This window comes from Gasterosteus aculeatus, chromosome 21 (assembly GCF_964276395.1).
Source record: "Gasterosteus aculeatus chromosome 21, fGasAcu3.hap1.1, whole genome shotgun sequence".
Taxonomy (NCBI): Eukaryota; Metazoa; Chordata; class Actinopteri; order Perciformes; family Gasterosteidae; genus Gasterosteus; species Gasterosteus aculeatus.
In genome coordinates this window covers 14,661,560-14,688,637 of record NC_135708.1, presented here as the reverse complement: position 1 = coordinate 14,688,637, position 27,078 = coordinate 14,661,560, and the positions used below count along the sequence as shown (strand labels likewise).

General features: G+C 46.3%; 1 protein-coding gene across 6 annotated transcripts in view; it reads right to left on the bottom strand.

Annotated features, from left to right (window-relative positions):
- sema5a (sema domain, seven thrombospondin repeats (type 1 and type 1-like), transmembrane domain (TM) and short cytoplasmic domain, (semaphorin) 5A) overlaps positions 1 to 27,078 on the bottom strand; it is a 92,785-nt gene that overhangs the window by 49,375 nt on the left and 16,332 nt on the right. For all 6 annotated transcript variants that reach the window (XM_040167027.2, XM_040167025.2, XM_078096557.1 and 3 more), the window contains exons 2-5: positions 16,745 to 16,962; positions 9,986 to 10,085; positions 7,930 to 7,975; positions 357 to 419 (exon numbers count right to left, since the gene is read on the bottom strand). In XM_040167027.2, coding sequence (XP_040022961.2) covers positions 357 to 419; positions 7,930 to 7,975; positions 9,986 to 10,085; positions 16,745 to 16,892 — 357 coding nt within the window. In that variant the 5' untranslated portion in view covers positions 16,893 to 16,962. The remainder of the gene's footprint in view (positions 1 to 356; positions 420 to 7,929; positions 7,976 to 9,985; positions 10,086 to 16,744; positions 16,963 to 27,078) is intronic.

The following is a 27,078-nucleotide window of genomic DNA, read 5'->3' as shown; positions in this document are numbered from 1 at the left end:
TAGACACCTGCACTACCACTGCAGGATTTAATGTCTGTGAGCCATTTTGTTTGTGGGAGAAACAAAACAATTGATTTTTTTTAGTTGTATTGTAGGATGTTTATGATTGAGGCTTTTTGTCCTTCACACACCAACAAACTTAATAAGATAATGAAACACTTGAATACCCCTATAATTGTCTTTATTAAAACTAATAGATTTCATTAGCTGCAAAGTCGCAAACATGGAGCTAATTCTGACGTGTACTTTTACAGGGGACGAGACATTTTTTTTACAATATAACTTGTTTTTCCTCATGTGTGTGTCAGGTGAAACAATATAACAGTGTGACATTTTAAAAGCTCACTCAAACTCACCTCGGATTTTCCACGGCTGAAGCAGGCTCCCTTGGTGAACTCATCGCAATGCCACTCAGCCTCCTGCGGAGAGACAGAAAAGCAGCATTAGGCTCAAAATAAACCATCCAGCAGACTCAAGCATCAGACGCATTTGGTGCAATGTCACCACGAACCACTTTAATAAACCACTCAAATCCAAAGAAAAACAATGTGTATCTCTCCACCATTCCATCAATGCAATATCTGCTGATGATAAGCAATAAAAAGGACAAAAAAAACCATGAAACACAGTCACAAAAGTAACGGAAGGCCGTGTTCTGTGTCGTGCGCTTGTGAAGCATCGATCTCTGGCCGCTGATTGTTCTTTTGTCTTGAGTAGGAGGTATGGATTAAAGCACGAGCTAACATGGAGGGACTTTGACATCACTGTGCTCTCAAATCCCAAACATAGACACCCGCAAACACAGAACTACAGCACATCCGAGTTTGTAAACCAGGTTAAATACACAGAATCCAATTAAGGTGCATAGCCGGCAGATACCTCGAGAAAGGAGCGACAAGGTTGCGCCAGAGCCCGATGCCCGGATTTGATTAATGCGAAAGGGAACAAAAAAAAAAAAAAAAAACCCGTCTTCGAGGCGTAACACGCGTGTCCCCCAGAGTAGGATGTCGACGTGATTTACATGTGAGGAAGAAACAGCGGGCCGCCTTTTTTCCATTTTACTACAGGAAAGAAAGGAATGAGGAGATAAAACCTCAACGCGTCCAGACACCAGCGTGCTCCAATTTCTACCGTTTAATTTCAGCATCATCTCTAGGGAGGGAAGTTCTTAGTGATAAAAGTTCTCTATTCATGTAATGTGTGTTGGCCCCGGAACCAGCCGCTTCTTTGGGCCACGTGGACCAGAGTTTCCAGCCGTTATTACCTGGCTGTTAGCAAAGGGAGCGAGGCCCTCACTCCCTGTGGGAGTATAGTAAATATCGCTAACATATTGGAGAATATTAGATTTGTCCTTGGCATCAGGACGCTTCTGTGCCGGAAAAAAAAAAAGAAGGGAAAAACAAAAGCTGAGCCCCCCCCCTCTCAGCTCTGAGGAAGACTTATTTAATTTCCTCTTCGAGCTTCCTGTGTGTGTGTTTTATGACGAGGCTTTTGCTTTCGCCTTCTGGGAGGAGCGGAGCCACCCGGCCCGTGTGTGCAGACTGACACATAAACGCACACATAGGCAGTAAAAGGAGGGAGCTTAGCCAGAGGAAGAGAGCTGAAGGGGGAGACGGGGGGGACGGGGGGGGGGCGGGCGGCTATTCAGGGAGGATAAGATATGGAGTATTAATGTGAGCTGGTGAGCTTCTCTGTGGGCGTGTGCGCGTTTGGCGGGTTCACATTCCAGGCCAAAAGCCGGCTATTCTGGGGCTGCGCAGACAACACACACACACACACACACACACACAAACCACACATATCGGCACAAGCAGCACAGTCTGCGCACAGTCTGCGCACACAGCAGTCCCAGCGTGTCCCAGCTGAATTGAGGGAAGGGCCTGAAAAGCGCTTTCACAGATCGCCGGGGGAGGGGACGGGGGGGGGGGGAGACGTGGGGGGGATGGACCTGTTAATGGCCTGAGACCTCACTCACTCACTCACGCTCACGGTGAAAATCAATCACAACGCAACGCAAAATTACAACTTGAGATTACATTGATGGAGGGGGCGGGAGTGTGTGTGTGTGTGTGTGGGGAGGGGGGGGGGGGGGGGGTTGATGTTATCATTACGGGGCGAGAATGTGATTTATCATCACCTGAAACAGTGTTTCAGGTCATTTCTAGTATTAAACAGTATTCATCTTCCACTTTAATATGACGTGTTCTCTTGTGAAGCGGCATATTTTGAGCTGTGTACCGATTCCTGTCAAAGGCTTTGAATTCGTTTGGGCTGCTGCTCGGTGGGCGAGCGGCTTCAACATTTAAACGTAAAATGGACTTTACTACAATAGAACCTTTTTAATCTTGTAACCACATTGCTGTCAACAGTCACGTGGTCACACACACACACTGATGGCAACACGAGCCGACAAGCTGACCAACTACCCATCCAAACCGTTGCTTAGTTACACACCAACGGCACAGCCAGCCGTCGGGAGCTATTTGGGTTTCACTATCTTGTCCAAGGCCATGTCAACATGCGGACAGGAGGAGATCAGATCCTCTGATTAGTGGTCTCTGCCTGTGTGGCAGAGAAGCTACAGGGGATTGTAGCTCCACACACACACACACACACACACACACACACACTTGCTGAGAGTTGCATATTGACTCGTGGTGATTGATTTGATTTCATGAATACGTGAGATTGTGTGGTGGTGCAGAAATCTATTTTTTCATCAGCTATTTGATATACATGACGATAGTGCGCAACATGAGAGGAAATGTGTTTAATACAAGGGTTGAAATGATTCATTTCATCTCGTCTTTAAGAAATCAACCTGAAGGCTGAAAAGGGTGAGTTCTGTAGGTCTGTAAGTGGGAATATGGCGATGTGATTGACCACGAGAAGCCTCTATCTCACCGGCCTGCATCAAATGGTCCAAACTAAAGAACAGAATCACATGTGCCGGTGCCATTAAGAAACATTAAAATCTCATTAACATGGTTTTGTTCGGCCGCTGCGCTGAAGACGAATATGTCTCGAACAAATCCGCTCGTTAAATAATGATTGGCTTTGTGAAAGAAAGCTGCATTACAAAGACTGTTTTTGTGCCTTTGTCACCGGTAAGAAAATAATAAAACTGAATAGTACCAACTTGAGCATGGTTATCCTCTCGGGAGAGGAGCAACCATGAGGAAAAGGAAGAGCTATACAACTTAAAGGGGATAATTATGGTTTATTGCAACTGTTTTTTCCATTTTATTATGCATGATAAAATTGCTCACTCAGTATCACGCAGTATATAAAATGTAAAGATTTGTGAACAACTGACAACAGCCAGAGTAAAAAACAGACCAAAACATAGATGGTCGTAAAAACGCTGTAATGACAATAATGTTGCCTTTCATAGTACTCAAAGACACCACATTGAAATCACCAAATATAAAATTATAAACAAGCCTAGACTTGAACGTGAAACATTTGGTGTGAGCCCACTAACCAGCGGGTTACTTCTCTCCGAATAAACCCACCGTCACCATGATCAGGCCACACAGCTACTGACGTAGTACCAAGAGTGAGACGGTTTGGTCAGGGTGGAGGAGATGGACCCAGCAGGCCGCTGTCTGTGTCACAACGCCGGGTTCCTTGGAGCGCCATAGTTTGGAGTGACGCCCACTGACCAAGCATTCGCCGCTCACACACTGAAGGCACCATTGTGGTCGAGGTGCGTTCAGGACGGATACAAGGGGAGGGAGTGTGGGCAGGCAGAGAACGCAGACAGAGCAGAAGACAGGAAAAAAAACAAGGAAAATAACGGGGGGGGAAACACACACAACAAAGACGAAACAGAGGCAGAACAACGGAGACAGTGTGGGCCGAGTGAAACAGTCAGAGGCACAGAGGAGGCAGTGAGGAGTTGAATTGTAAAACAGAACTGTTTTCCAGACATCATCGCTGAATGCATTTTTGTACTAACGGGGTCCGGCGAACACGCTCGCCGCTGACAGCTGTCCAGTTCCACGAAAACCACTGGCTGTGCGCCTCAACACAAGGGGACAGCGAGTGGAGAGCGAGAGCTGGACCGATCCTGCCGGGGGAAAACCTAATCTGTTTTAAGAACGGCAGATATTGCCTTTTGACGTGCTGGCACAATATTATTCCCTGTACTATTCACACTGATGTCTGCTGATGTAAGCGGCTGAAAGATTTACGCGTGACATTGGTCTTTCTGTCACGTCTCAGCGGATGTGCAGGTCTGCGCATCTGCGTCGCAAAAAAGATAAGTGTGATTTATAATGACCCCCCCCGTGCACAGGCCTCCCACTACTTGCTTGATATCAACTGAATGTGCTGGTATTTGCATCTCCAATCCCCCCGTGGTGGCGTTTCACCCCAATGCATGTGAATGGCACAGTTACTGGGTCTGGTAATTGAATTAGCAATGCTTCCAGTAACAGGTTCTCTAAGCCCCGATTATCTGCTCTAATTGTCCCCCTGTTGAAGTAAGATTGCAGGAAGCATGAAATACGACACGTGTGACTGAAGCCTCCGTCGCACCGACACCATACGAGGTGAAGTCAAATGGAGGGACAACATGCACCAAACACCATTCATTGACTGTTGCCAAAAGGAGCTGTTTTGGACACTTCTTTTTTTTGTGAGGGGCCTGAACGAATATCCACTATTTTTCTCCTCAGGTGCGTTATGGAATAGTAAACAATGCCACTGATCCTCCTCATCCTAGTGCTTATTGCCTAACGCTGTGCCACGGTGTTTCTGTTGAAACTCCTGGTTCATTTAGCACGCAAACAGCACGCTTATATTGGATTCTAACATCTTCCTTATTTAATGTCTTCTTACATTAGCACCGCTGCAGCGGATCTTTGTGAATTTAACAAGCTCCTACTGTGCCTGCAAATGAGATACTTTGGCTTTCAAGACCAGAATGAAATGTGTTTAGCCAGTTGTAAAACCAGGTACACCATACCAGGCGTGGAAGTATAAAGATGTGACTAAAAGCAGGTAACCGGGGGTGACTGCATTAAGATACTCAACGACGTCAAAAGACGTTACTTAAGGAACACTTGGGCAGACGGAAACGAGGTGTACCGTCAGATCCGCGTTCGGTGATTCATCAGCCCCGGAAGCACAATGGGGAACTAAACACACTGCTGATGCAGAGTTCATCGGTGTTTGTGCGCTCTCTGCAGCAGGCAGTGGGAGGTGGACAATGGGGATGACGGGGAGGATCCAGATCAGATGGGAGCTATGACACGTGATTCACCTGTAGTTGGAGGGAGGAAATTGCGCTGTATGGTTTGTGTTTTAGTTGCTTTGTCTTTGGCCGAGTTGGCTTTAAAGGTCTTTTTCCTCCGCTTCAGCTGCACCAGTTTAAAAGGAGAGCGAGAAGACCATTAACCAGCTTTTGGTCCTGATCTGTAAGGAGGACGGTTGAGGTTGAGAAGGAGAGGAAGGCCTCTTCACGCACTTTAAGTACCATATATTAACTCCGATCAAGGTCAAGGCGATTGCTTAGTGTACGTTTCAAGGTCTGATTCTTCACACTTGCCATTCAGTTTGCATATATTTATGTGATGCTCAAAATGTCTTCCTGTTATGTAAACAGGTTCTTTCAGAAGGGACTCATATTTTTCCCACTAAGATTCACTAACGAAGAAAAATTGAGGGCTAGCCGTCGAATCGGAAAAGTTCTGATATGGCCTCACATCAACTATTTTCCAACTCCACCAACAAAGTTCCCTCACTCTCTCCTACATCTGGTGTTCTTGTTCACTTTGTATTACTTTCAAGCGAGGAGGGCATTTACTGCAGAGATTAGGGTTGCCGGGCTCAGGCTTATCGATCCGTGAGTCCAAACTCAATATGTGCAATAGAGCAGGTTACACCGGCAGTGTTTAGCCACCACGCTAAGTGTCATCACACTCTAAACCTTCCATAACACTACGATAAGCCGACCAAGCATCCAGAGTTTATTGTCTGCCTTGCACAATGCTTGAACACAACTCATCCTAAAAGGCAGCCAAGGGCAAGAAAAGTGGGTGGGATCGGTCCTTGACTGTTGATTTCATAAATCTTTCAGGAATGCACATACAAGATGAGCTGTGCACGTCATCGATCATGGTAATGATATCCACCTCTTTAGCTGTTAAAGGGTGGGTTTGTATTACACGGACTCTAAGCCTACACAGCCTCCCTCTGTACCCTGCCAGCCATGCTGAGAACAAATCGCCGCCAGTGGGCATTATCTGACACGCCTGATGCTTGGGGTTGGGGTGAAATGACAAAGGAAAGCGTAGGTGTAGCTTTTAGCTTGTTTGCCGTCTGCAGGGAAGGGAGGAAGGAAGGAATTTTTTTTTAAAAACACCTCATGCAACTCTCATTGCAACCAAAAGAAAAATCCGCCGGGCTACTAACGGCCGCGCTCAAACTTCCTTTGTTCCCTCTGACGCTCTGCACCATTGTCCCTCGCCAATTTATGTGATCAATAGGCAAAGCGTGTAATGTGAGTGGGGCAATAGGTGCAAAAAGGGGGAAAATTCATTCAAGTCTTTTGTATCCGGCCACGGAGGCAACCGAATCTCGGTGCAATCGCTCTCCCGTTTAATGCCGGGATGAAGAAGCAGGAAAGAGACAGGAGGATTTCAGATGGAGGTGAATAGAAGAACTTAGCCTTCCCCCTTGACTCTGCAGCCGCGGTCCAATCAAATGCAAAGCAGACACGGGGGCGCAGGTCACGTTAAATAGGCGCCAGAGGCTCGGCAGGGATTACTGGTTGCTACTCTCTTAAGAGAAGATGTCTTGGCGATGAAGGCTTGATTGGGTCGGCGGAATCTCCTCTGCGATTCTGCGGCGCCAGCCGAGCGCAAGATGAAGTGAGGGAGGAGGGATGATTGGTGCGCGCGGACGGCACGGAGCATGTTTAAAAAGCATTTGTGACCCATTGAGCGGGCCACAAAAGACTGCGTGAATCATCGCGGGTTGCTTCCCTCTGTCTGTGTGCTGTGTCGCTGCTCCCCGATTCCTTTGTGTCTCTTGAACCTCCACTCCTTCACGAAATTCACTCTTATTTGGTCCCGAACGTTTTTCTCATTTTCCCTTTACAGGCGGATTTCCATCCCCTCCAGTCCTCCTTCTGTTCCATCCTATACTCTTTGTCTCCTCTCCTCATGGTTGTAATGTGTAAATGGCAAACACCGCGAGTTGTCAAAAGCATGGAAGCAGACTGGGTTTCTCCCATCGAGCAGTACAACCCCTACATCTGTCAATGTCTGCGTGGTAACTCAGCGGGTAATAAAATGCGTGGCACTACAGTGGGGATGTGGGCCAATGCGGGTAAAAAGGAAGAAAAATTAGAGGATGCAGAAGGGGGGAAAATAATAATTTAGGTCTTTTTTGTGCAAATTTGTAAGCAGAGCTCTTTCCCTGAACTTGTTAATCTTCCATTTCTGCTTTATATTTCAGACCATTTGATTTTACAGCAGGAGAGTTTAACCAAAATGTTAAAAGAACCTGCAACAAGACGCCCTGGAAAATGAGGAAACGTATAGCGCCATGTGCCATGTGCAAAGTGCCATGTGCTGTTGTAAACTGGACTTAAACCACGCACGGCATTTATGTTGTCTAAACCTCATAACATCACTCTGTGTATCCACCCCACAGTCGGCCCGACCCACTGTCACTCCCCTGGATGGGAAGTTGTTGTGACATGTGAAGCGCTAAACCATTTTACCGTAACGGCTTCAAAGTCGTGGCAGCCGGCGGCAGCGGGTCGGAGGCGGGCGGGCGGGTGCCTGCGCCGGCGTGTGACCGCGTGAGAGCAGACGCAGGGCAAACACACACACACACACGCGCGTGTTGTCACTCGGAATATTCGTCGCGTCGGGTCGGGTGAGAACCAGGGAGACGGAGCGAATTAGCACTCACCTGAATCAGTGTCAGGTCTTCCAGATTGAGCCTGAAGAGGTGATTTCTGTGAAGAAAAGAAAAAAAAAATGAGCGTGTGTGAGTTTGATGGAGCCATTTACTTCAAAGAAAGCAGGATGTTTGGATTAATGCAGGTTCTCTACTCCACGCCGAAGCTCTGCACAGCTTTTTGTGATTGTTATGTCTCATGGCTCCTTTGATTTCAACCTGCTACCCAGTGTCACCAGTACCAAGGGATTTCCACCTCCAAAAATAGAGCGTACAGACTTAAACTGCTTAGAATTGAAATTCAGGGAGGGTCTGGGGGGGGTGGGGGGGGGGGCATGAGGGACAGTTTGGAATATGATCTAAATTGCTGCAGCAGAGCCTGAATTTCAGGACTGAACTGTCACATTTTAAAGTATTATTTCTAACCCATAACCCCATACCAAGCCCTCAAAACACACTTTATGTCTAACATTGGTCTAGTTCCTGTTCAGTTTTCCCCCCTCAAAAGTCAAAGTGATCTTTTCACTGGTGGCATAAGAAGCTGGAGGAGATGAATCAGGGTTCTCAGAAGGGCCAAATGCGGTGGATGGCTGGATTCAACTATTAGAACGCAAAGAAGACCGGATGAAGGAGTGCTAAAAGGTTTGACAGAGTGCCCTACGGGAGTTGTGTATGTATGAAAAACAGACAAATAAATAAAAAAATCAACCCTGGTTGTGAGCTCTGTATCGTGCTTTGCCTGAAAGCCTTTTGCATTTGTACCAACAAAAAACTTTCACTGGCATTCATAACTTCTCAAGAAACTTTAGGTTCTCATTAATGCCCCCTCAGGAAGAACATTCAGCGTACCGACTAATAATGATGTCTCAGGCTGTCCCCCAAAACATTATGCATCATCAACAGAATGATGCCGTACGAAACCTGACAATTTTGGACTATAAGCATTATTTATTGTGACTTCCTTCCCCCTTTGAGACTTCCATGCAAGCAAACGAAAATAATCTTTAACATTTGGTAAATTCATCGCAATTCGCCCTGACAGCTTGTTCTCTTTGCAGTGCTTAAAAACTATTTGGCGGGCGGATATCTTGGAATAGCTTGAACAACAACCCATGACGTGTCTTTATATCAGCCATTGTTTTAAAATAATGTTTAAATAATAGTTTTTTTTAATGAAATAGAAAACTAATTCCATACCTTCAAGACCTTCATACAACACTTTCATGGAGATCCATCAATCGCCCGATGAGTGTCTATCAGCCAGGTCTCAGCCCCCCCCCCCCCCCGTTTTACTGTATTGATATTCGCATCGATCTCTCTTTCCTTCCATTATCACTCATACTCGTAATCTAGCCCGCAGCCTTCCATCCCGGCACAACACCTTTCACAGTTGGTGGTTGAGTCGGCAAGAGAATCAAATCTAATCTCTGATTAGATTAGATTTTCTTTTTCTTTTTTTTTTGTGCTGCAAATATAATGTGCTGATAGAACCGGGAGAATTGTAGCTAAAGAAGAAAAGATTAGCAGCAAACAATTTCGTCAGCAGTTAAAGTGAGAATCCACTCGCCTCCTCGACTTTTAATCTTCATCCATCTACACGTACACACTCTCTTCTTGATTAGCTTTTTCCACGTAAGTTCCAAGGATGCATTAGTAAATTCCCTGGGCTCACTTTGAATCTGTTTGTTTTGCTGCTCACCTTCCTGCTGGCTCTCTTGTTGTCTCTTGTTCACATTGTGGTGAGTGTTTGTCTCTACTGACAAGCCAGCCATTAAGAGAAGTGCAGACCGCACTTCATCCAGAGTCAGCCAGGGACTCACATAGTGTGAATGCACACACACACACACGCACACACACACACACACACACTTGGCTGGGAAAACGGACTTGGAAACTCCAAAGCCAACAACAGAAACCAATTACTGACTGATCATCACTGATCAAGAACAGACAAAAAAAACAACAGAGAATAAATGAAAGAGACGGGAGGAAAGACAGAGAGACACAAAAAACAAAAAGGAGGAGAAAAAGCAAAAGGTGAAAAAAAACACGCTCGGGTTTTGGTTACCTGGCACCGACGATCAGTTCATTCTGGCCAGGGTCGAAGGTCAGCTGTGAGTAATCCACCGTGCCCTCTGCCTTGAACCTGAAGATCCACGGCTCCATCTCTGCCAACAACATCACAGGACACGGGATAACAAAGGTTAGCATAGCGCAATTACTATTTTTTATGTCAGCCGTGACACAAATATGGCCTCTGAAAAAAAAAATGTAAAGGAGATTGAATGAATAACAAAACCTCTTGGAGGTGCTATTGGTAGAAAAAAATCCATTTATATAAAAAGCACATTTTCACGGATCAAAGGACTCTTACATTAGTGCTTCTCAGCCTTGCAAAAACAAACCTCACACCTCCATCCATAAATTATGTTCAAAATACTGAAATCCAGCTTATTAAGACTAAACGGGCAGTCCTCGGATTACTGTTAACCACAACTACAGTTGACTGACCGCTTTCATGTAAATGTACACGACGGATAAGAGATGACGACCTCTGATGGTCTGAGTTTTTCCAAGAGTCGACCTTGGTATGTTAATACACACACACACACACACACACACACACACACACACACACACACACACACACACACACACACACACACATGTATCTAGAGAGAGAGAGACATCTCTGACAGACACTGACATCTTATCCACAGCACGCCTGTGTTCATGGCGCCCATCCCATTAACCCGTGACCAATCGAAGCGCAGGCCCCATATGGTTGCCGAGCGATGAGGCCGGCCTGTCTACCGCCTGGTTACCCGATAGGTTTAGTCGGTCATGACAGCGTCGTGTTGTACCCCATCACGTAGTAAATCTGCAAGTCGTAATAACTTAACCCGACAGTAGTAGACGGATTTTGGTTTCCAAAAAACATTCAGGATAGCTTGAAATGAGTAGCTTTGAGGGAGGTGAGAGAACTCGTGCATCATTTCCAGTAGTGGTTGCTACAGTGCATTCACTGTAAAAAACATTCATCACTTCATTTCCAATTTATTTGCAGACTACAACATTCAAAGGGACTTTTTAAATTTACCAAGGAGCTCTCCGTCGAGGGCCGGTACAGAGGGAGATGACAGTTTGAATCTATCAACACATTATCCGCCTCTTCACGCACACCTGCCATTTCAAATGAAAGTACGCTCTGCCTCGACTGCATCAAACACAAATACTTCTGGGCTTTTCTGTGACAAACGGAGGATTTCTTGGCGATTCAGAACGAAGACAAACAAAAGAAGAAAAAACTGGGGGCCTCCGAAGAGCATCTGCCTCCTCCAGCTCACGTTGCGGGACCAAATACCTGGTCTCCTAACAAAGCAACGCCGTCTGCTGCGTGACAGCACCGCTGTGTGCAAAGAAAAGCTCCCCTGTTCTCTTTCAAGTCCTCAGTGACGGGTACAAGGGATCCGCCAGCGGAAAGAGCCTCACGACGTCCGACGTCTGGTTTTTGTAGCGCCGATACATTTTCATCTGCAGAGCTGGAATAAATATGTGGGAGATCGGGACCAACTTCACCCCCCAAAATATTTCATTTTTTGGTTAATGGCTGCTGCACAGCTTATTCTGGAGGGAGACACACAGTTTGGGATGTGCCAATCGTTTGGCTCCGCTGAGCTTGTTTTTCACACCATCCAGAGGATCTCTGGCATACAAATGTAGCAGTGGCGGGGGGGGGGGAGACGCCGCTTGACGAATCCAGCGTCTCCCCATAAATCTCCCTGACTCACCAGGGGAGGGTAGCTAACGGGGTGATGGAGTGTGCGAGAGTCTGGGTGCGAGACAGAAGCAAAGAAGAGAGGTTATTTTTGTGGTATGGAAAAGGGAAAAAAGGTTGTAATTGAACGGAACAACAATTGAAAGGATTCATGGGCCAAGGACCATTCATAAACCAGCACGGACTCCCCCTCCCATCCCCCCCCTCCTCCCCCCCGGAGCCGTGCAACTAAATACGCATAGCTTCACTAAGTCAGCCTCTTGGGGGTTTAGCAGCTTATGGTTTGGGTTTACTACATGTGGATATAATATTGTGGCACACTTTTTCTTTTCTTTTTTAAAACTCTACGCATCTACGCAGGGTATTTGATTTGCTTTACCGGTGAGACTTATTATGTGAACTCTAACTTGTAATATATATTTGTTTTTAGACGGGCTATAATGGTAGTTTATAGTGTAGCGGCACCCGGGGAGGTTTTAATGATCCCACGAAATAAAACCTTCTTTTTAATCCAATAGAAAACAAACACATTACGACGACCTGCGGCTATTAATTATCACTAAAAAAACAAATCCCACCTCCAATCTCACTGCCGAAATGTCAGGCCTGCTTTGCATGTTACACAGCTCTATACCCACTACACGAATGCATGTGATAACTTAATCACATCACAGCCATGCTAGTTGAATCAGGGGATTGGACTCCTCTGAGAAATAATCGCACACACACACACACACACACACACACACACACACACACACACACACACACACACACACACACACACACACACACACACACACACACACACACACACACACACACACAGACAGACTGGGTTGGAAAAGAAGACAGAAGCCAGAGCTCTGAGCCAACATAACAACAACAAACACAGTCAGACACACACACACACACACACACACACACACCCCGTCCTCCCTTCCACACGCCGTGTCGCGGGCCGGTTGACGCAAAGACCGAATGACAGGATGTGTAAATGTTTACACCCCGGCATCAGCGTCTTCAGGCCGGCAAACAATGGCAACACGTGGAACCAATTCTGAAACATGAATGGTTTTTCTGTGCGGAGGAGTGGAGGAGTTAAACGCAGCGCCGGCGCGGTGGGGGGCGGGTCGGAGGAGTGACCTATTGTGTCAAGTTGATTGGAGGAAACGATTTGGCCGAGCGGGTCGAAAAACAAACAGACGCACCTGCTCAGTTTGACGAAAGCCCAAAAGCAAAAGGCAGGGCGAGTTAAGACCTTCCCGTGCTGCTGTGCCCTTCGTATTATTTCAAACAAAGAAAAAACAAGCACGCTTTATAATTGGGGCAGTGCTGCGGCCCCGGGACAGCGAGTAAATCATGCACAGCAAACCACCGTGAAACCACTAATAAGCGTGCAATAAAATATTTAAATCTCAGTGTGTATTTAGGTGTTGTTTGGTTTTCGAGGTCTCGGGAGAAAAAGACAACGTTTTAAGAAGATGACCAGAGCTCTTCAGGACACTTAAAAAAAACTGCTTCATGCAAATCGACAGCCTGTGATCCGTTGAAATAAAACATGTCTGGAACATAGCTGACCTCAGGCTAAAATCAAGCAGTCTTAATGTCTTGTGATTGATGTTAATAAGACCTTGGGGGGCTTTTCATTTAAAATAATCTCCCCCGAATGACCAATTAAAAAAATCTTTAAAACTAGTTGTAGCCTGTTGTGTTTATGAACGCTATGAGGCCATTTTGTTGATGTACCTGCTTACCCTCCCGTCTCTGTAACCATGCGTTAGCCATCCAGGCATGATAAAAGCTGAGCTCGGTCTTTGGGTGTAAAACAAGTGAAACACTCCTCAGAGACGTGGCCTTCCGTTTACATCGCGGTTTATAACCTTTAAAAGCCTTTAAGCCTTTATCCAGGACAACACTTTATTAATACAGCATCTCAGGGGCCATGAGATTTGTACTACAGCAGTACAAATGTTGGGTCAGAAGGACCTTCACCAAGAAAAATGTCTCAGCCAAGACTGAAGGGATAGTCTTTCAAAAACCCTTTCTAAAATAATTTGCTAAATGACATGTTGGAGCTCCCGTTGAAGGTATATATTCAAACCTCTCACAAAAAGGAAGCTGCATTTTTGTGCAAACTTTCTGAACGTAACTACCGAGCTGTACAGTTTACTTTCTTCCTGACCTACACTTGTATAAGCAGAAAGTGTTTTTTTAGGGCCATAGCATCCACTCTACTGCAGTAGCAAAGTCTGTCAGCCGAGTCAGAAAAACCACCGTTGTGTGCCTCACACAACCCATGTGAGGCACACCCTTCCACAGACAGGCCACAATCACACAGGGGAAGAAATGCTGTCACCAGAACGCGCTCATCAGAGGCTCAGCGACCTCGGCACCTCTGGTCACAGCCTCAAAAAGCATTTTATTTTTAGAACTATCGAATCATTGCGTTGAAACAGAAAGGTGAACAAACAACCAGGTCCAAGAACTACAAAATAAAAGCGGCTCCTTTACTATCGGCCCGACCGTGCATATAAAAAGACTGTGTTCCCACCACATGCCAGAGTGGATTATTTTAACTGTAGTTCAATTATGCTTTTCTTTCAAGTAATTGTTTGACTTCTACAATGTCAGGAAAAATTATAAAAATATGTGGGTTCAACGTGATGTTGTCAAATTTGTCTTGTGCCACAAACTGCCACAAAATCTGTTTCCTTTTGAAGGAATGACGAGGTTACCTGGCAAGACGATTGACACTGTCCACAGCAAGTAGTCTAACCTAAATTAAGCAAAATTATTCTAACTATTTCCTCAATCGACTTTCCATCCCAGCTATAATGCTCCAAGCGGAAAAGTGCAGACGTGTTGCGCTGTTGTGGTGCACAGGGGGAAAATGTGTGTTTGTAGTCCTCCCAACTTGGCTGGAGAAGAAGCGTGGCCGCCTCGCTCTACAACCTGGGATTACACTGCATTACACGGCGCACAATGACACACCAAGAAGAAGCATAATAGGTATAATGAGAGGTTACTCTGTCCTCACACACTCTTTGTTTATGTGTGTACATATGCGTGCGTGTGTGTGTGCGTGTGCATATTCTGCTATGACTCAAAGCTTTTCTTTTTGCGTTCATTCGGACAAAGCAAGAACTGTAATTTGGCAGTGTGTATACTATACGACAGAGAACAATGAGATGTGTCTGAAGTGCACAAAGACTATCATCAGGCCATAAATATCCATGAATATAACTGCGAGGGCCAAGACGAATGACTGTTTTCATGAGACCATGGGTACGACGTAGCAGCGGCTGCTTATTAACTTAGTTCAGAGTAAATAGGATTGGAATGTAAGTTTTAAAAAAGCATACAGATAAAAACCAGCATCATAAGGGAAACTTTTTGTTATTTGTCCCTTCATTAAAAAAAAGAAAACAAACTCTGCAAAGTCTGCAGAGCTCGAGACCTCTGAAACCGGGGCAACGAGCTCACGAGCTCAGTAGCTTGGCTGAACTTTTAGCCAATGAAACTGACATGTGCATGTGCTTGCATGCAAGTGTATTTTCTGAACTAACTAATTGCAGCTCTGTGGGACTCGGAGTTCCCTGCCTCTCGTTTCCCCACGTGGCTTCGTCGGACAAAAGAAGCTATGTTCTTTACCAACTTTAGCTTTTACAATACTATTGTTGGGGTAGGAGACCTCTGCATCATCACAGCTGATCATTCAGCCACTGGCCCACACACGGTGAAGGGTTCCCCTCCCTTTCTGTTCTCTCCTCCAGTTATCTTTGTCTCAGTGAACCATGTCTGATTACCTACTGAAATGTCAACCGCCTTTTTCATTAACGCTCCTATATTTCAACCAAAGCATTAAGCCACAGGAGCTTAATGGGCCATTCTTGTATATTAGAGAACACAAACGCGCCAACCGCAGCCGACCCTCGCGCCGAAAGCACCAGGCACGGGCGTATTATGTTAGCTGGGCAGTTAGTCATCATCATCATTGCACTGGATTGGCGGCGGCGGGGGAGAGGGGGGGTAGTGCCACCTCCACAAAGGTTGTGTCTGAGGGGCGCGCCATCTGATGAGGCGCGCCTGAGGTTTTGTGGACACACACACACACACACAAACACAGCGACCTTGGTCTCCTACTTCGTTCCTATTTTTGACGGAACCTTATGCGATTATCTGACTGGGACGTCGCTGGGCCGAAAAACAGCTTGACGACGTCGTGCTCCTTCGCACAGGGCCGACAGAACCGCATCGATTGCCTTTGACACTTTCTCTTGACTGAGTTTGACATCATTTCATTACAGTTTAGTTTGTTCGGTAGCAATAAAAGATAAAGGGCGAGGACGATAAATCTAATGCGGAAAAACACTGTGCCTAAAAACTGCAGAGTGAAGCCATACGAGGAGGGCTGTGTCTGCTTTGTGTGTCGGGGGAAGGAGCAACAAGCAACGGGAGGCATCGGACGTCGTTAGTTTGCAAAGTAAGCCGACGTTAAGTGGTTTGAAAATCACAGTCATTGCTTTGAATAGCAGCATTCATGAAATCTGTCCGAATGACCTGGGCGGGGGAAAGGAAGGGGAGCGTTTAAGAGATTGTAAGTAAGAGCGATTTGTCGGGTGGTAGATGAGGTGATTTAGATTCATTTGGTTGAGCGAACTAGCGTGTAACGTTGTAAAGTAAAGCTGTGGAAAAAACACAAGCAGCATTTAAGTAAATATCTTGTTTTGTGTCAGCGATAAAAGACAAAAAAACTCCACAGCTAAATACCAACTAGTGGATACTAAAAAAATAATACACATGTTTACGCTGCTCTCCTTTTCCTTTATGTGGTCTTCAATGTATTTGTCTCCTAGCAAAAGGAAAAAGTCCCATCGAGCTGTTCAGACATCTTAACCTTGTGAAGGTAAAAAGAGAGATTTCTATGGAGGAAAGAATGCCATGAAGGTTGGATCGAAAGAACGGAGGCAGGGAGACAATTATAACAGCTTAATTACATACAGCGCACATAATTATGGCGTCCCCCGGGAGTCTGTGCGTGTTTACCTGAATGTGGGACGAGCGGGTGCTCCGTCTTATAACAGGGAGATTCGGGCAGCAGCACCGGCCCTCTCCTACTGGCCACGCCTGCGGGCCACAGGACCAGCATGCACTGCAGCAGCAGCAGTGCATGCTGGGTAACGGGTCGTCCCATGGGGGGGAGGCCTTGGGTCAGGCTCACTTTTCCTCAGGCCTCAAGGGCCAAGAGCATTGGAGAGACACACCTGAAAGGACAGAAAGAGCCGGATTTCGGGGTTTAATCAGAGCCTTATTTCACATTAGTTTTAATCAAAGCACTGAAAAGCTTGATGCGGCAAAAGCGATTCGCCACGAGCGCATCGGATTCACCGCAGGAGACGAGACGCCTGCAAAATAAATTGTGAATAAAGGGGAGCGAGGGAGAGAGGTGTAAAGAGGGAGAACGTGTGACTGATTGGGGTTAAAAAGTGTTGAGGAGTCTCGCTGAGTGAAACCAGCCTGTGTGCTTCACACCTCTGACACTCAGACGCATGAATCATCAGACGGGCCCCTGCGTTACCGCGAACACCTGACGTGTGTGCTGAAGTCACCGAAACGACGGGCCCTCTGTGCGCGTCTGTGTCTCCACTGCACAGGAGCTTTGTTTGAGTGTAAAAGTGCAGCAGCTGTGTGCGGGTTTGTCATTGTCAAAGAGTCTGTTTGTGTGAACGTGTGAAGGATGTTTGCAGGGAGCCGCCGTGCACAGCACTCTGTGTGGGTCACTTAGCTGCTTTAAATCTGATTTGTTTGTTTTCACTAATAAGCACTCAAATTGCTGGATGTGATTATTATATAATGCTTACTGCGGTTTTGTGTTTCCCAGAAAAGTCATTCCCTGCGAGAACAACAAAGCAGTTTCCACAAATCAATTGTTCCTGATTTCTTTTCTGTGTGGGGGTGAACTGATGAGTGTTCTAGACCGCCGACATCATTACTTGTTAATCATTTATGTGATGCTATTACCAGGAATGATTCATACCGAGCGCCGAAGACCCCCCCCCTCCCCCCCCCCCCCTCCGCCCTCCATCACCAGGCTGTGTGTGGTGGAGTGAGTCGAGTAACTGAGGATCGCTGCTGTAAAGAGCAGCAGCCTTTGCTTTGCTTTGGTGCTCATAACAGAAACATATTATTCAGCAGTCAAACAGCATCTTATGAAACAGGGTTTTCATCTGCTGCGATCCAAGAGTGTTGGTTTTAAGTGACAATGGGTTGCTAAAAAACTATGAATAACCTGTTTGTCATGGCAATGTGTTATGTGAAGATTAAAGACTAAATTGAACCCGAGCCAGAAAAGGACAACGGTGGGGAAACTTTTTGCTCGCCTGAGAACAAAGTCTCCACGCGCCTCTGAAGCATGAGCGGCCCTCGGTGGCTACAGTACGGCACCTCGCTACTATTCCCACATGAAAACCCTCATGCTGTGAGGTGTGGCGGTTTCATTTCCCGTTCCCCCCTCGAAGGGAAAGTTCATTCTGCCTTCAGTGTGCGCGGACGGGATCCATGACCTCACGGTGGGGGGGCGACACGGAATTCGCTCAAAGTCCGGCGTACAAAAGGCGCGGGGCGGCGAGGAGGTGTGATTTTGGCGTCACCCGCCGAGCAATGCAAAGCACCTGTCATCCACGGCGGGAGAAAGTCAGCGACAGATCTCCCTCTCTCCCTCTCTCTCCCTTTCACGCGGCAGCTTCAGCGCTCTCTGGCTGCTTTTGCTTTAGTCAACCTGTCGTTTGTGGACGTCACTTTTCTTTGTCTGCTAGTTTCCTTGACAGTCTGACTCATTCCCTTCTCCGAAAAAGCCATTTTACCCGTTGCAAGAGAAAGTGAGCATGTCAGGTAGTCTGAACCTGGGACATTACTCCTTTTTAATTCAGTCTCTTGACGTAGGAAATGAGATTATTGCTGTTTTTACAGTCGCGTGGGCATGGTTTTGGTAAAAGTACTCTACGTATGTGTCTGCACCGCAGGTACATACACACAACACCTGCGCAAAGTTCCACACTGGCATTGGAGCTCACTTTTAAACTCTTTTGCAAGAACAACATTTGGCTGCAACATGCTTTCTCCTGGTTTTACTGATTCACGGGATGTTTTTCCTTTCCCGCGTGAAGTAGTTTCATTTAATAATAAAAAGGTGCTCTGACATTTGACAACAAAAACAAAACGACAAAACTAGTGTTAATACACCTATACTTCACCAACAAATAAACATTCAAAAAGAAGAGGAATCCAATTTTGTTGAATATTTAATATCAGACTTAAAATGAAAGAAAACCCCTGGTTGTTTTTGCCTCCCCTTCAACATCTGGATTCAATGAATCTTACTCCCATTCCTGCATTCCAATGAACTGCCCAATGGTGAAACAATTAAGATCTATGAAATCTAAAATACTGTGAATATTCATGAGCCATAAATTAAAAGAAATATGCATATGCCACTTTAAAGACCTGATTTATGCCCACACATGCATTTGCATCATGACTTTTAAGTAACCGCAGCAGAGACAGACAGCTGCAGCTCGATTTAATAAATAAAAAAAACATTAGATTGTTTCATTCCCCCTGAAGCGATCTCAGGTGGATCTTAGTTTGTCTTTACTTCACCACACGCCAACGACTGGTCCTGAGGGAGAAAACTGAACCAGCCTTTCTCTGCTCGTTTGGTGGTCTAAACTCTAAATCATCTCCAGGGCATTAGTAGGTCTCCACCACTGCATCCTCCCCACCCTCTCCCTCCTGCTTCTACTTCTCTCTACACAAAGACACACATACAGGGCCTGTGCATTCAGACACACACGTACACGCTGAGAACCGCCTGGCACACCCAGTGATGGATAACACACATAACACACCGGCGCATTCCAGGCACTTAGCAGAGGGAACCAGAGCCGTACTAAAAAAATGATACATGCTGCAAACAATGTTGTCATTTGAAATGCATGTGGAGAACAGATGAGGCTGCACAATACATTTATTCCTCCCAGGAAGAAGAGGAGACACGGACCGAGATGAGCTGCAACACAACTCCATTGTCTAAAGTGCACGCTTTAATACCCTTGTTTTGTTTTGCCCGTGACGGTGACACCTGAGACTGTCTCACCTGTAGGCATCAGTTATTCATTCGACTCATAGAACTATTCACTAATACAAGACAGACAAAACATCACAAGTCATAGATATCAGGTTAAAATGTTTGAATCTTAATTGTTCTGTGCAAACAAAGTGTAATATCTTTTAAAGTCTTGATGATAACCCTCAACTGTTTCAAAGAAAATCTTGTTTTTTCCTAATTTGCCTCCTGAAGCGATCCATTACACTGCTTCTCTAATTACAGCCCAGACGGCAGGATTAGTTAGCGCAGATTAGTTTTTGCATTTTTGGTTTCTGCAAACCAATGTCAGTATTTCTGAATCAAAAGTATGTTTCGTAGCCAAGATTCCTGGTCCTCAGCCTGGTATCACAACCGCAGAAAAGGGGATTAGTGTTGTGCAGCCGGCGGTTTGCTCCCGCCAACAGGTGAAGGCTGGAAAGAAGATCCTAGTTTGTGAAAAAATAACAACGTGGCTCCATAAGGTAGCAAGATAACTACCGCAAATAAAAGACAATCGCCCTTAACGGTCCTTCTTGCATAACGGCCGTTAAAAACGGTGTGAGATCCACAATGATTTGTGGTCTCGCACAAACGTCCGCCTCCTGTGAGTAAATGTCCCTGCCGATGATCTACAAGTTCATCAACCGCCGAACCTGTCAAGTATAAATGTTTTATGAGTTTCAGAAATTAAAAAACAACTAATGAACGAATGACGGATTAATCTTCCTCAATATTTGCAGCCACATCCATAAAACATCCATAAAAAGGTGATTCATTCGTATTTCAATATCTCTTCTATTTACGCCAAAGCTAATCCACTGAACCACTGTGCAGCTGGTTTAACTGCGGTGGTGTAAGGTCCCCATTAAAAAACACATTTAAAGACTGCATAATACACGTCCAACACACACAAAAGTAGACGCAGAATAACCTGCAGTTAAAAAAAAAAAAGCATTTGAGCTGGACAATGGATTGAACAACCAACAGCTATGCTGCTGCATAGTTAATGACATTATATAACAGTGCATCGACCTGCGTATAGACAGTGTTACACACACACACACACACACACACACACAACCTAATGCATCTTTGCATTGTGGAAGTTGAAGTGTCAGCTAACTAATCAATTGAAGTCTCCCCGCAGTAACGAGCGGAGAGAGGATCATATTAACACCGCTATTGATTTTGTCTGAAGGGGACTTCATGATGGTCGAATTACACCATATATAATGAACACGCCGTGTAATCAACGCCGGCTTTGGACCCGTCACGCTGACACGTACGTGCACAGGCACGCACACGCACGCACACACGACGCGTACGCGCACGGGCTCACGTACAAGCGTGTTTGTCAAACGTGAGTGGTGCAGTGATGATCCATCTGTCCAAACAGTGAGGGGAGGGTTGGTTCTCCCTCTCTCTCTCAGACAGGCCACATCATTAAAAGAAATCAAGCCAGACTTTGCTTTGGACCCAGAGCACATAAACACGAAGCTTCGTGTCGCCGCGTGCGTGTGTTTGGGTGTTATTGCCCGGGTGTTTGCCTGTTTGTCACTTCGTCTATCAAACGAGCTGCCGCCGCTTTTTGTTTGTTGTTCCGAGTCTTTGTCTTCCAATTGGTGTTCTTGTCCAAAACACAAGAGGCCAAAATCCCAAAGCACACAGAGAAATGAGATGTTTGCTCTTTTATGCCGCCTCTCCGTCTGGCCGAGACTGACAGCCGATTAGTTTATGATTGAAGTTATGGATGGATAAAAGAGAAGAAAGATGGCTATGAAGTTCAACTGGCCCGAGAAACCAACAAGTAGATGACTGTCAGTCAATCGCACTGAGGGACAAACGATCTGACAAGAGTGACGGAGAGGCTGCTGGCGGCCCTCGAATGAGCGATCGACCGACGCTCAAAAACACGACACGACTAACGGACCAGGTGGTCCAGTGACTTCTCTTCTGTTCCAGCTGCCGTGAGCATTTTCCTCGGATTCCCTCCATCGTTTCCCTCTTCTGTTTCCACCTGTCGTTGACCCCCCCCCCCCCCCCCCCCCTCACTATTTATGCTTTCGGTCCGCTGGAGGATGACCGAGACACTGACGGAGCGACGGTATCGCCATCAAGGGCTCATTCCCACACAGCAGGGGCCCGTTCCGCCTCACGACCCCGGGATCGGGGGGGTGTTGGGGGGGGGTCGCAGGTTAATTCCCCGCGAAGAAATGCTTGTGTCTCACCAAGAGTGGGATTGAAAAGCGCATTTGGATCAGATGGCTTGTTTGTTTTTTTCGAAAGCTTATCTGCGATGCACAGTGTTGCTGTTGAAGCGCAAAATCAAATGTGCACATGTGCATTTTATCTCTTCAGTCCTTAACATCCTCACATTCGTTCTCTCTCTCTGTCTGTGAAACACACGCACACGCACACACACACACACACACACGCACACACATGCGCCCGAGTAGAAAGCTCTCAGTTTCCTCTCCAGCCCAGAATGCATTTCACACTTGAGCTTCCTCACTTTGACCCAATATTTCTCTGCATTTGGCTCCAGTTGGTCACTCTGATTGCGTCTGTGTGTGAGCGTGATGTCGCCGGTAGCTGCTTATTGTCTTCGATTGCGATTCTGTGTTCGTGTATCATCATGGTGTTCTGAAGACAAATGTAATTCGGGAACACTAAAGAAATATTTTTGTTTTCACCGAAGATGAGTGCCGCCTCTCAGCTTTAGAGCAACTTGAAGCTGAGTTTCCGTACATATGTTAACTTATGTAGAACCTCAGACGGGTTCAACTTCAAAGCCCAGTGGAAACTCGCCTTTGTGACCAAGAAATGCAGAAGCATTTTCTGCTCCATTTCTGCCTGCATATAATCTGACAATGAATCCAATATGTTCCACAAACAGCTCTCTATCGAAACCAACATTAAATCAAACAAACAGTGGATCAGTTTCCCCGAGTCGGAATGATGCTCCCAGCGTGCGATCCGTTGTTTAGTTTGTCATCGCTGCAGATGATTTGGAAAGCAGAGGTGCGACTTGTTTTCGGTTTCGGGTGTATATGCGGAGACGTGATGGAGCTGATGAAACAAAGGCGCTGGGGCAGAACAGCAGAGAGCTTCTCTCGCCTCTCGCACCGAAATGTCACAGATACCACAATCAACATTAAAAAAAGCTAATTCAGCTGAAATGTCATCACCCTGTGTATTTGATTAATGGTTGCAAACACCTCTCTGGTATTTTGTTTTTTAAAATTTTTGGTTCGTGCTGAAAAACACAGTGAAACAGGTTTCTGTGAGCGGCCCTACCGTATATATCACAGACATTCCGCACACAGACACACACGGATGTGCACACTGACACTCTGCTGACTTGTTGGGAAAGACAACTAGCAATTTCTTCCTAAGTTCCACCCAAACTCTCCAGAGCTGTTATTTTTACTTCGCTTATACCCTCCAGCACTTATGCTGATGCGTTACCACCCGCCTGAACGTGGTCTGCGTTCCCGCACAACACGATAGGGCCTCAACAACAACACGCAATATAGCGTACAAAGTGACATCACGCCTGGAAAGAGATAAACATCTGTGTGTGTGTGTGTGTGTGTGTGTGTGTGTGTGCAAGAGCCCCTCGCCAGGCACTAGATCAGCAGCGTGACGTCGCCCGCTTCTGCTGACTCCGTGAAAGCTTGAGGTGCTGTAAATAAAAATGACCTGTGACATGAAACCTTCGCAGAGCTTTCAGCAGGAAAGGCCCTTGAACAAAGAGCGTGGCTTTTTAAAACAGTTGGGTCAAGGTAAAGCTTTTATGTGTCGTAATTAAGCTCTTCACGTCTCATTTTACAGCACATGGTTAACGAGAAACCTAAAACAACAAAATATAAGAAAACATTTTGGGATCATTTAAAGTTTCTTTGTTCACCTCCCACGGTGCAAAGTCTTTCTATTCTTTGAGTAAAGCATATTATTGCATATGCATTTAAATTAGAGTAAAATCATACTACATAGTGTCCCATTTCATCTAAAAAATAAGAATATTTTAAAATATCTTCAGACTTAAATAATAAATTTAGTAGATCATTAATTTTAATAGCAAAAAAAAAAACAATTAGTGGAACACTTTTTTTTGGTGGAGAACCGGTAACTATCGAGTGCCGGTTGCCTGGTAACTGTTGAGAACAAAGAAAAAAGCCTGACACAAAAATTGAAAAAGGGCCACATGCCGCGCAGACAGATGAACAAAAGCATCAGCTTCACCGGGATCCGTGGACAAGCACCGCACCCCGAGACCCTCGGTTTACCAGAGACTCAGCGCAGTGAGAACTTGTGAAGAAATCCTGTGGAGGACGCACGCACCGATCGCCTGCTGAGGCGAGGGCCCCCCTCTACCCCCCACCTCCTAACACGCAGGCCGGGGCCCCCTTCAAGCGACAGCGCTGTTCACACGGAGCAAATTGTCACAACAACCTGGCAGCTGTGCGGAGGCTTAAATGTCGGAGAAGATGCCGAGACTTTGTCCCTCTGTCCCAAAAGAACAATCTCGGGAAGAGTTGAGTATTTCCACATCCACGTGCACTAAAAAAAAAACGAGCCTGGCAGAAAAGCAAATGTTAGGTTGCTACCAGCTCCCTCCTACAGAGTCTTGGGGTACGTCTTCAATGCTAATGTGATCGATGGCTTTGGCTTAACTGCTAGCGCAGAAGAATAAACACAACCCCCCCCCCCCCCCCCTGAAATCCCTTCGACTGATTTGCGAGCACAAGAACAGATTCTTTTCCACCCTGGAGATGATCCAACCGATGGCGGTTTGGAAGGATCGGGCCATTTTTCTCGATGTTTAAGCTGCATTGGCATCAAAGACGTCCTGCACTTCAGGGCCTTTGCTCTATTAGCAGCGGCGTCGCCCGACGTCTGGTCGAGGCAGCGGTTTCCCGGGATGGCCAGAACACCGGAAGAGACGAAACGATGGAACTCGTCGTGGCAGCACGTGTGACGGCGACGTTTGTAAAGCTCCAATTACAAGCTCGGCCAACGCGTATTTGCAAAATGAGACCCTCATGGTATTACAGCCGCGTGCGCCGACGTGCCCTCCGCACAGACACACCTGCACCTCCGGGGCGAAGGAGCAAAGTGATTGCACCCGCTGCTCTGCAAATATCAAGAGTGACGACCGACTTACATGACCGACCTCGTAGATCTGTCATCTCGAAAAAAGGGCGGGGAGGCGCCGCACGCGAGCACGAAATGCAAACTAACCAGACTGTAAATGAAAAGAAAATGACATTCATCCAAGGGTACGTTCCTCTCATTCGGTTTCAGAATGGGAAATCAGCGAAGGGAGACTTTTTTTATTTAGAGTGGGCGTGAAGGGGGTGGGGGGCGCTTGGCGCAGAAACTTGCACTTTTGAATCATCTCATTACTAATATGATAATCAATCACACCGACTTTAGCGGTGACAGGATATGACTGGGGGAATGACGGATGAAATCACATACGGATGGATTCCGATGCAAGGGGCAGGGGGGGGGGTTAGTCTCTTTGGTTCTATTTGCTGTAATTGTACAAAGTGTGCACTGCTGCTGGGTGTTCTGCAGCAGAGGCGAAGGGTTTGACAGTACAGTGCGAGTGGTAGTGACGTGGTGACGTGTAGCTCAGAGTCTAATAACCTTTAACGATATTGCAGGACACCACAGGGGGGGAAAGGGGGAACAGATGAACTCCGCCGTGTCGTTTTTCCACGCTGATTACGTGTTTTAAGAACATTTTATATTACAATATGCAAAGGAGGAATTATCTAACGCTAACTTCATTTTTGCCCATTTTAACAGTGGATTATACTTTATAGAGAAATTAGGTCAGTGACGATATTACCTGTCTTTATATTCACAAAACGAGTGGATTTCTGCTTTTGCTACTTGGTTGGAAGTTGTCGAACTATAGGGCCGAATCTTTTTCCTTTCAAATCTGGCCCATCGTAAGTCCCAATGGGTCAAACCCAAAGGGAGACCGTGAACTGCACTCAGTCTTTCCACATGTTCAACATAACCAAGATAACAAGTATGACAGGCTGGCAAACCCTATAGCGCAGTAAAGATATGCCTGAAAAACAACAACAAAAACCACCTCTGTGGCAAAAAGAAAACAAAAACATCCAGCAGATAACTTAATACGTAAAGGACGTAAAGGACCTACAGATGGGGAGGGGGCCTCAAGGAAGCCGCCTCTGGATGACTCGTCTTGCAGTATCTGAAGAAATGTGGCGGGAGGGATAGTAAATTAGCTCTCGGCTCCACTGGAACCAATTAATTACGCGTGTGTGAGCGGGTGTGAGTGTCTTTGTGTGTATGTGTGTGTGTGTGTGTGTGTGTGTCTGAGTGCCTGGACTCTGTTGGTAATTTGCCCCCGTTAACGCCAGAGACAGACACAACAGCAGAAAGTTACAGATTTAATGAGAGGGAGCGATGGGTTTGGTTAACAGCAGCTGCCTTAACACCAGGGAGGAAGCTGCAGAGGCGCTCCTCATTTGTTCGCGTGCGTGCCCGCCCCGAGTCTCCGCCCCCCCCCCCCCCCCCCCCCCCCTCCGAACATGTCTCCCAAGGGTTAACTGGAACAACAGAAGGAGCGGAGTCGCAGACGGAGCCCTCGGGCATCCGATGCGATCGCGAACATACCGAGCCAACGTGTGTGGGATGAAGCGTCTCCCCTCTGTCTCGCTTTCCAACGCTTCCTTCTGTCTGTCTGCCTCTTTCTTTCTTTCTTCCTTGTGCCGGTGAGGAGCATGAAAAAGGATTGAGTTTCCAGCGAGAGCTGAATGGGATAGTCCACTCTGAGAGTGAGGCCTCCTCAAAAATAGAGGAACCCGAGACCTTGAGGTCCCGTCTCAGATCCGGCCTGCACACCTCAGCCCCGGGCGACGTGTCTCTGGACCTGTTATGGCAACGAAACGGCAAAAAAACTAATTCGGGGTGGTTCGGTTCAGGGATCCTACTTCTACCGCCTCACTTCTGCGGGAGCAGGGCCTGAGGGGAAAGGCTTTAATTGGGCATTTCGTTCCCGGTTGGAGTCCAGGAGACGACTTTATTAGTTGAAACGCTTTATATGAAACGCATTGATTCTGCATTCATAATTCTTCGAATTTTAGAGAAACTCATTCGCTCTGAATATAATCATTTCACTGGTGTATCTTTAGAGATCCTATTTGAATAAAGTCACTGGCTCCTCTGGAGGTCATGCTATGCTCACATC